General features: G+C 40.8%; 1 protein-coding gene across 2 annotated transcripts; it reads left to right on the top strand.

Moving 5' to 3' along the window:
* The first annotated feature begins 2,686 nt into the window (after nt 1–2,686).
* Nucleotides 2,687–8,118, top strand: C17H20orf85 (chromosome 17 C20orf85 homolog). Of its 2 annotated transcripts, none has more exons than XM_036396032.1 (4): nt 2,687–2,823; nt 3,564–3,645; nt 4,387–4,485; nt 6,307–8,118. In XM_036396032.1, the coding sequence occupies exons 1-4, from the start codon at nt 2,765–2,767 to the stop codon at nt 6,436–6,438; spliced, it is 372 nt and encodes a 123-aa protein (XP_036251925.1). In that variant the 5' UTR covers nt 2,687–2,764; the 3' UTR covers nt 6,439–8,118. The 2 variants fall into 2 exon arrangements, with proteins under 2 accessions (XP_036251925.1, XP_036251926.1); XM_036396033.1 differs by lacking the exon at nt 2,687–2,823 and adding an exon at nt 2,941–3,013.
* Nucleotides 8,119–9,933: the final 1,815 nt, after the last annotated feature.

Below are 9,933 nucleotides of genomic sequence, written 5' to 3'. Positions count from 1 at the left end.
AGTTCTCATACCAGCAGGAGAGTTTTGTCAAGTGTTGCCCATTGGCATTTACAAGAAATTTCTGCAGTGGCTACAAGTGGTGGCTGTATTATTTCAAACTGCAGCAGGGCAGCATTCTGCAAACTCCCTGCAAGCACAACTGGGGAGCTGTGTCTGAGACAAGGCCTGGGACTCAGGGATTTTAATACCAGCTCCTTCTCCAGTAAGAGAGTGGCAAAGGTCTCCATGTCCACAGAACAAACAATTCTGTTTGGAGGGCACGTACACTTCTGCCACCCAGCACAACAGAAATACAAGTACACCCCTCAGGTTTACTGTAAAGCAGTCTCTCATGCAAATCTTTAGTTTGAATAAAAAAGGAATAAATCTGCTCAAAATCAAATAAAATTCAAGGAATTATTGAATTTTTCAAGCACAGAAATCTGCATAAAGCTGTAGCTGTAAGTGCCATTTTATGGATTAAAAAAAGGAACATATTATCATTGGGAAAACAAACATGCCCTCACTGTTTCAGAAGCCACTGGATAATTACAGCCACAATAAGATGAGAGTTCTAAATTTTGCCACAACATATAATGATTCTAACCAGGCTGTTGGATCACGTTCATAAATGGAAATTCAGGAACTCCAATTAACGTGTTCTTGATGTGATAGACTTTAGCAGGGCTTTTTTAAATGAAACCAGTCTGTGTCAATGGGACTTCATTACTTAAATCACAGCAATCATAACAAGGCAGTCTCAGGCTGCCTACACCTGAAATATTATGTAAAAACATTACAAAAAGACACTGAAGTTATGCTCAAATACTCCTTTATAGACTTCCACACCTCACATTGCAAACTGTGCAGCAGCAAACACAACACTGCCAGTAGTACCTAATGTTTTTTGGTAAATACTTTCAATGCAAAAGCCTAAGCACAGATACACATGGATCTATAAATAAAAATATAAACACCTCAGCAGAGAGCATCACTTTCAGCGGTTCTGACATTGCTGATGTAGAGGGAAGATTCCAGATTAGAGCAGCTGAAAGAAAATAACAAAGCTGCTCTTCAAATTTTAGATGTGAAGATGGCACCTTGAGAAACACAGGGAACACAGACTGGTGCACCCCACTGCAGCTTTCCTCAGGGATATTTCATCCCCCCTCCCTCACTGCTATGTGCCATCAATGGAGGGCTTTTATTGCCCTTTTCCACCCCAAAAGCCCAGGCAGAGCCCTGCCAGCTCCTCTACAGAGCTGCCAGCCAGGTACACATGGATCTGCCCAGCCAGAGCCAAAGCACCACAGGAACGTTTGGGACTCACTGCTCACACACTGGACTTGAACACCACAAAGTTCTGTTGCCACATTGTCAATATAAGAAGTTTCATCTCTCATTTCTTCTTGACAAATGCTGGCGCACTTTAAGCCCTGACACAGTAAACTACAGATTTGTTTCATTAACAAAGTATCTTTTTCAAGGAAAGCATCAAAGCAATAAGAAAACTCCTGAGATAAATGTGATAAAGCAGCAGGAGTTAATTAAGTAGGACAATGAGTAAGCATTTATGGGTGTGATAGGAGACCCAGCTGATTTAATTGCGAGCCTAATTATCAATTAGAGAATCAAGAAATGGCGTGTAAGTGAAATATTCCATTTGTTGATACTTTAATGATTTTCAGAGACCCAGAAGAGCAGTATTAATTGCTATTTTAGAACTACAGAAGGCATTTTTATTTTCCTCTTACTCAGACATTCTTAGTACTTCTAAAATAACTAAGAAATGCATATAGTCTTGTACTCAAATATTTAAGTAGTTTAGGTACTCTGGATTTTTTTTAAGAAGTCTAGTAATTAAACATTCAAACACACCGCCTCTAAACCACTCAGCTGAAGTCAAAACCTTTCTGCATTTATTTTCTAATAAGGATAATAAGTGCCCAGTAGTGTGAGACTCCCATTAACTATTTCCAGGGTGTTCACACAAGTCAATATTTCCAGACAACACAAAAGAGATTGGGGAGCCATTTAAACCCACGGGGGCAAAGAGCCAGCTGGCTCCACTCATTGTTGAAATATTTTATCCAGCAAATACAAGAAAATAAAATTACCGAAAAATTAATATATTGGAAAACAATGAACCCGTTACAAGCTGTAAATATATTCTAGGTTCTCATATAGAAGCCATAAAGTATCTAAAGATCTTCCTCAGAACTTCTGACATGTAGCTTGTAAAGGACATTTATGAGAAAAAGAGACCCAATAGACACCGTTTCACTGGACTGGTGTTGTTCCCCAATGAAATTATCAAAAAACAATTTTGGTGTGTAGCAAGAGGAACGCAGAACAGGACAGCAGATTAAAAAGAAGTTTTCAATCATCTTCACCCAAATGTGTTTTCCTTTCATTTAAAGACACACAAAAAAAATTACCGAGCACTTGCCCTGGCCTCCTGAGGGGCCTCAAGAAAGCAGGGAGCAGGAAGTTTTGACTTGATTTTCCCCTGAGAAATGGCTGTACTGCCACTAAAAGCTTCCAAAAGACAAGAAAAGGCAATCTTTCCCCCCAATAACTATATATGCACTTCCCGACATTAATTTATTACGCTTTTTGACACGCCTCCTCATTACCTTGGGACCGCCCCTCCGCCATCTTGTGCCGCCCACACGAGTTCCCGCCCCTTCCGCCCAGCGGGGCTCCCCCGCCGCCATCTTGTGCCCGCCTGAGGGGCCTGGAGGAAGCAGCGAGGGGGAATTATTTCGCTTTTTTCCCCTGCGACATGGATGTGGTGCCACCGGAGAGCTCCCAAAGCACGAGAGAAGGGGATCCTTCCCCTCGGTTGGGTGTGAGGGCACTTCCCCACATTCCATGGAACACGTTCCCGCCCCTTCCGCCATCTTGTGCCCGCCCACACGAGCTCCCGCCGTTGCTCCGCAACGCCCGAGCGGCCGTGGCGGAGCGCGGGGCTGAGGCGGCGCGGCCCCGGCCCCATGGAGCCCCCCAACTACATAGCCCAGGACAACAACTGGTAACAGCCCGCCCGGAGCGGCAGCACCGCTGCTCTGCTGCTGCTGCTGCCGTCCAGCTTCCCCTCCCGGCCCGCAGCTCCGCGCTGGAAGAGTTCGGTGTTTAAATAAGAGCGGTGCGCTGGGTGAAGCGTGCCTGGGTATAAAGTCATTCAGATTTAGAGGTGGCTCCAGTGCACCCCTCATGCCCCGCCGGCTGTGGGGTCGGGGCACCTCATCAGCCCACACAGTAAATGAAAGTATATTTGAAAGCATCATTGCTGCTTACTTTCCAACTTCCTCCGCTTCTTAACATAATTTAAAAGCAGTGCAGTGTTCCATGCAGTGTTCACTGTTTCGTATACAGCGTTTCAAACCTCTGGAAAGTATTTTCCCATTAGCTCCGAGTCCGATAGTGATAATTTGTATATAAACGCGCTGCTTTGAGATGGAAGTTTAAAGCTTCCAGCTGAAGTGCTGTGCTTTATGACATCGGTAGTTGGGGTTGGCATGTTGGGGTTTTTTTTAATGAAAATTTTCAAAGTAATTTTAAATGTTTTGTGTTGGTTTCAGGAAAAATCGTGTTGAAAACGAAAGAGATGCTGCAAAAAGATGGGCTGAGAAATGGGGATTTTTGAAAACACCTCTTGAAGAGGTAAAATTGAATGTCATGTAATATGGCTTATAAGATAAGCAACACATGAGCACAAATTTACTGGACACAAAACTTGAGCACACATTTATCTGGACACAAAATTATGAGAGCACAGAAGACCAGAAGTGTACTGAAAATGCTTTGTTACGCTGACATCCAAGGTAGCAACTGCACTACTTTTGAAATGGTTCAAATATTCCATTTTCTTCTGAATAAAATACATCAAGTGGTAATTTATATGCTGTGCATATTCTGGTATATTTCTCCTGAGAAGCATGACTCCTAATAGTGCTAACAAGTACTAGATGCACACTGACAGGAAAATATTTCCCCTTTGTCTCTCCATATGGTATTTTAAAAATCTAGGGGAAAAGGTTCCAGCTAATTAAATTGTCAGTGGGGGAATCTACAACAAATGAAAATATTTGGAGTGATGTCTCTTCTCAGTGATGTTTAGATATTAGAATACAGTAGCACATGATGTTACATTTGCAATCACAGTATTTCATTGCTGAAGAACAGGATTGATGCAGCCCCTGCATAGTTACAAAAGAAGTTTGCATGTCTTCTGAAACAAAAAAAAGTCCAGTAATTTCCAAAGCACTGAAATAAATAATCCTGCTTGAGGGGGAAGGAACAGGAAGGTCATCTGCAACAATGAGGGGAATGGTGTGGATTTCACATATTATAGTATATTTCCAAAGATGAGGAGTCCAGTTTTTAAATATGTTTTGGTTTTAGTTGCTTGGACCTGAAAAGAAAGAAGCTGCAAAGCCCAAGCTACAGCTTCCAGATCACCTGCAGGTTCGACCTGTGACACCTGTGGAAAAATACATTAAGGTTAGAAAATTAGATTTTAAAATTGCAATACAGCAACATCTGTTTTAAGAAACCACACAAGCTCTGGAAACCAATTGTCTTATAGAGGGGGGTCTTTAACTAAAGGTCAAAGTAAACTGCATTTGCAAGCCAAACTATGCTTTAAAAGCATTTGTTTAAGACAAGGAATTGCCCTTTGGATATGGTTGTAATTTTTCTGTCTTTATTTAAGAGTCTGCTTTTTGTCAGAGGCAATACCACTGTCCTCTTCAGTACCACAAATTAATAAGAAGCCATTTCTAATAATCCAAGTCATAATTATTTTGTTTTGTATGATTTATATGTATATTCGGGGTCTTAAAGCTGTCAAATAGCTGGAGAGTAGAATGTGAGTGATGGTTTAATTTATAAATACAGTGTGTCAGGATCACCAGTGAATAGGGGGAGTCCACTGGCAGCTACAGCAGTGACATTGGGAGAGGAACTTACTCACAAAAGGGGAAGCAGAATATGCTAATGAAAAGGAAGGTTAGTCCACTTAGAGAAGATTAGGGAAATAAAGGAGATTGGAAGTTCTTACTTGCTGAACTAGCTTTCTTTCAAAGGATTCCAAGGGTGGGGAGATAAGGTATGGAGGTAGTAAAAGCTTTTATTGAGATTAAATTAAAATAAAAATTAGGAGCTAGTGCTGAGTGTGGTAAAGCAATGCAATGGCATCGTTTCTGCCAGTACTGCTCCTTGTTCCTCAGTTTTGTCCCACAGCTCCAATGTCAGTGCAGTTGCAGTCCCAGCCCCTGAGGGTGTTGGTGCATTAACAAATCCTGCAGGTTTCAGCTGCTCCCCAGGCGTGCAGAGCCTGGTGCACGGTGGAACAGAGTTTCCATTTCACCTCAGAACTGGGAGGAAGAGAAGGGCTGGCTGTGATTTAGGTCACCTTTTACATATTCAGAGTGAAGTTTCATACATCCTTTTCAGAAGTGTCTTTCTGCACATTTACCTTGTGGTAACAGTCAAATCTGTTCTCTCTAGGTTAGACTAATAAAAGCTCCTGCGGTCCCCTCCCCCAGACCAAAAGTGGGACATGATTTCCTTCATTATCCTGCTCAGTGGGTGGCACTTTTGGCCATAAAAATTATCTTTTCTGAGGAACTGCTCCACCTCAATATCATAAACATTTTCTAATCTTGGCCAAAGAACAAAGTGAAGCAACTCTGGCAAGAGAACTGAAACATTGTTCTCTTGCTGTGTATTTCTGTGCTAAGTCCCCAGATGCTGAAATGATAGAACGTGCCCAATTGAGATGATTCAGCCAAAGTAAGCACAGCAGTCACTGAACAGAGTCTGTTGGCTTTTGTTTTGTTTCCTTTTTAGCTAGATTAGTTGCAGATTAACTTGCTGCTCACCCATCTTTTAGAGTGGAAGGAAGGTAGTAGTTCTTGATGTAGAAGCCAGCTTGGTCAGTAATATCTTCAGCATTTGGATTTAAAATTATTATTCCATAGCTGCATTACCAAATACATTACAGCAAGGAGGAAACACTATTTCTCCTGTTTACTGAAGTTAATTAGTTTTAAAGATGATGATGATGATGATGATGATGATGATGATGATTATCTTCTGCTTGAGCTTTTTCCATACATAACAATAATACAAAAATTCTAATAATGTTAAGCAATTAAAGCCCTTAGTATTGAACCTTGGAAAAAAAATAATTCCAACATACACTACTAAACAATGACTTGATTGTTGATTTTAGAACACTACAGTACAAAAGGCAGTGTTGCAGAAACTTCAACCAAAAACCTTTTCATCATTCAGTTTTACATGTTACTTTGATTTTAGGTGCTTCCATCTCCTCCAGTACCTAAAACGACCCAGGGATTTATTGGCTGGAGATCAGGGGTTCCAGCACTGGCTCTTGAGCACGATTATCAAGTCCAAAGCTGCAAAGGATCTGTCTGTAGAATGAAGTGACCATGGGAGTCTTCTAAGTGACATTATGAAATAAAGAGGCACAAAGATTCATCTGCATTGCTAAGGAAATATCCTGGAGTGGACTGTGTGACTGTTGTGCATTTCTGCTCTTTGTAAAAATCCACAATCATTTTGGTAAAGGGTGAACATTTTCATTTCACTTCATTGAATCTATGGCATCCAGGCTGCTAACTCTGCTTCAGAGCTTCTCCTTGTAACTTAGAAATAACAATGAATAAACTCAGGTAGAGATCACAGAGCACATACTATTTTTATTATCACTAATAAGACTATAATTCAAAAATATTCATTGGAAATTGGAATGACAGTGCAAATTTTTATAATTGTTTCTCCATGAGAACCTCTACTCATAAAATACTCATAAAATACACTGGGTTTTGTGTTGGGTGTGCCTTGCAGGTATTTTGTGCAGTTACACACATAAATGAATAGTTCCTAGTACAGAAATAAAGTACAGAAGGGCCACAGTGACCAAGAGTCACTTTGAAAAATCAGTTTTGCTGTCAAAACAGGGCTTTTCCATTAGTTGATCAGTATGCAAATGGGTTACAAAGGATTTCTATTGCTTCAGTTGTGTGTACAGCAGTATTTGCACCAGCCAGGGAAAGCTGCTCAGAGGCAGCAGGTGATTGCTCTGGGGTTACTGGAGGGGCCCCCTCAGTGCCCTGGCTTCACTCCTGCTCTTCCCTGTGCACCTGAAGGTTTGCCAGGATTTCTGGAGACCCAGGAGGAGACTGAGCTGCAGCAAATGTTTGCACAATGTAATTCTAACTGGCCAAGGTGTTCACACCAGAAGGCTGTTAAAGCAAAAAAGAGCCTCCAGGAAATCAACACAGGCAGCTCCCTCCAACTCCTTATCACTTAGAGGAGAAAGGTTTTCCTCTTGAACCCTGCTGCAGCATCTCCTTGTGTTCTGCAGCCATCAATGTCTACTGCTTGAGTCAGCACTAAGTCCTTGGCCTTCACAGCAGTAAGGCAGCAGCCAGAGTTTGTTCTTCCCTTCTTCCCAAGAAATGACTCACAATGATCAACATCCCACCTTTTTTTTTTTTTACATCCATTTCCAAATGCCCACAAAATAATAATATTTTACTTTTTTCCATACTCTTTACAAATAATGGAGAAGTGAGTCATATCCTTTGGAAAGATTACCCAAGAAGGAGAACACATAGCAGAAGTAACTTCAGACACTTTATTTAAAAACCAGAATAAAGAATAACTTGGAATCAGACTCTGGAAATTGAAGTTAAATTGTAGTTTAGCTACTAACCATAACCTGTGTACACTGTTCTTTGGACAACCAAGACAATTGTAAGAAAAATATTTAAATTCAATGTGCTTTCTTGTCATTGCCAGGTTTGTATCTCTTGCTTATTTTAATCATGTGGTATGTGGTTCTTCAGTTTATTTTAAGGTCATAAGATCTTATTCTTGTCTGATTTATATAAACAGGTATAATAATGATTGATATGGCATTTAGTAGCAATTAAATTACATTAATTCAGGCCAAATAAAAGGGGAATTCCACTGGCTTTAAAGAGTTATATTAATAAATCAAAGCACCACATACCCATTGGATGTTTGTATGAAGTGAAATCCAAATCCAGATAAGCATGGTTTGATTTTGAAAACCAAAATAAATTCTTTGTCCAGCATTTACAGTTGGACATTCCTGACTCTTATTCCAATGTCTGAATATTAACTCTGGCCTGACATTAAGGGTTTTGTATTGTACATTCTATCATTTAAGGTACCTTTACTTCAGGGGATACTTTGATAGACACTAATTTGGGATGTGCAAAGAATATAATCTAAAATTTTAAGTCATTTCTTCATCATAAATCTGTCAGTTATTATTTGTCCCGTGTATTCAGGGTTTTGGTGTTATATGAAACTACAAACCTGACTATTTTTTCCCAAAACTTCTAACATTTTACATGAAAAAATCTGTAGAAGTTGTGAATTTGCAGCTGACAAAGGACTGCCCAGTCATCTGCCCCAGTTTTGAGTCCTAAAGGTCATTACAGAATTTTGTATCACCTTGTTATGTTTGAAACCCGGCCTTTAATTTGTGGAAATTAACCTATTTATTGGAGCCAGGCTGGGTACATAAATGCCACTGCACACTGTAAAATATCACACGTCTCCAAGGTCAGGACAGTGTCAGCAAACTCTGCATACACCAGAAAATGCTTCAAAACAAAATTAAATCACTTCAAAAGTGCAACAAAAGCCTAAACAATTTTAATTCCGTATGAAAGTGTTAGACCTGTGTTTCTGTGCAAGTCAGAGCAGAACCAAAATATGAGAACAAGATGGAAGTGTATTTAGATGTCTTTGATGCTCCAACCAAAATTTCATTTGGTCTTTTGCAAAGCTTCTGGGGAGCACAGGGAGCTGCAGAGCAACTCCTTGGTTGACAGAACTTTCTCAGAAAGCTGAAGCCATCTGGCCTTTGGTGTTGTTTTCAGGTGAACTTTGCTAACAGACTCATTTTACAGAGCTGTGCATGGCCCCTTCAGAACTGCACACACAGAAATGTTACTGGATCTGAGACCCAGGCACCAGAGCCAGAGGTGGAAACAGGTCAGCCCCACGTGTGCCACCAAGGATGTGTCCTGCAGGTGCTCTCCTGGGTGGGTGATGAAGTAACAGCAAAGGCTTAAATGGCAGCTGTGTTTAAGTTGAAGAACAATGAAATCAAAATTATCTTTTTCACAAGCACTCACTTAACAAACAACAAAACTGGGGGACAAAAACCTGGTGTTTTGCTTCACAATGTGTTCTTTTCCATGCTGCTAGAACTGGCACAGAACTGGCACTTGCTATTTATAATTTCATTAATATAAGATACTTTACCAGGAGTTCAGAGTCAAAAGACTGCTATTTATTTAAAATGCATTTTACAGAGAATAAAGTTTTTTTATTAGATCATAGTTGCTGGAGATTCTGACTAAGTAGCACTGCTGAGGTTGCAATCACCATGCAAGGGTTGCTGTACATTTGGAAAGAGCCAAAGTGCAAAGCAGCCACAGCCTGCACACAGACAAGTGATCCAGTGCCTAAAAGGGTGCTTGGAGAATAAACCTCAGTGCTCTGCATGAGACATCTCTGCAGTGACATCTGTGACAGCCCAAGGACACTCAGTGCAGCCCTAACCTGAACAGCAAACTCCTGTTTCCAGCTCATCCCACTGGCTGCTCTCTCTGCCTGAGGTAACTTCAGTTCTGAGATTGTTTCCTTACAAAACAGAGGATGTAGATTACGTTATTAAAATTTGCAGAGACATAAAGCTCCCCATTCACACACATCATTATCCTCCTTTAGTGAAGGATTCTTTTGGGTTCCTTCCACGCTGTACAAGGTAGCAAAGTGACAAACATTGATCTAACAGAGTCACTGGCAACCAGAGCAGAAACCTCTGCTTTCCTGTGAAACCCAGCCCAGCCCCTTCTTGCTTTAGGTTCCTCAGTG

Source organism: Molothrus ater, chromosome 17 (assembly GCF_012460135.2).
Source record: "Molothrus ater isolate BHLD 08-10-18 breed brown headed cowbird chromosome 17, BPBGC_Mater_1.1, whole genome shotgun sequence".
In the NCBI taxonomy this organism is placed as follows: domain Eukaryota; kingdom Metazoa; phylum Chordata; class Aves; order Passeriformes; family Icteridae; genus Molothrus; species Molothrus ater.
The sequence above is the reverse complement of the archived record's forward strand: the minus strand, read 5'-3'. Positions and strand labels throughout refer to the sequence as shown.

Bases quoted from the DNA above. Each gene is read 5' to 3' on its own strand.
- C17H20orf85 (XM_036396032.1), top strand. From the start codon at position 2,765: ATGGATGTGGTGCCACCGGAGAGCTCCCAAAGCACGAGAGAAGGGGAT. The intron at 2,824-3,563 runs GTTGGGTGTGAG...TGTTGGTTTCAG, and splicing joins GAAGGGGATCCTTCCCCTCG to GAAAAATCGTGTTGAAAACG. The intron at 3,646-4,386 runs GTAAAATTGAAT...TTTTGGTTTTAG, and splicing joins TGAAAACACCTCTTGAAGAG to TTGCTTGGACCTGAAAAGAA.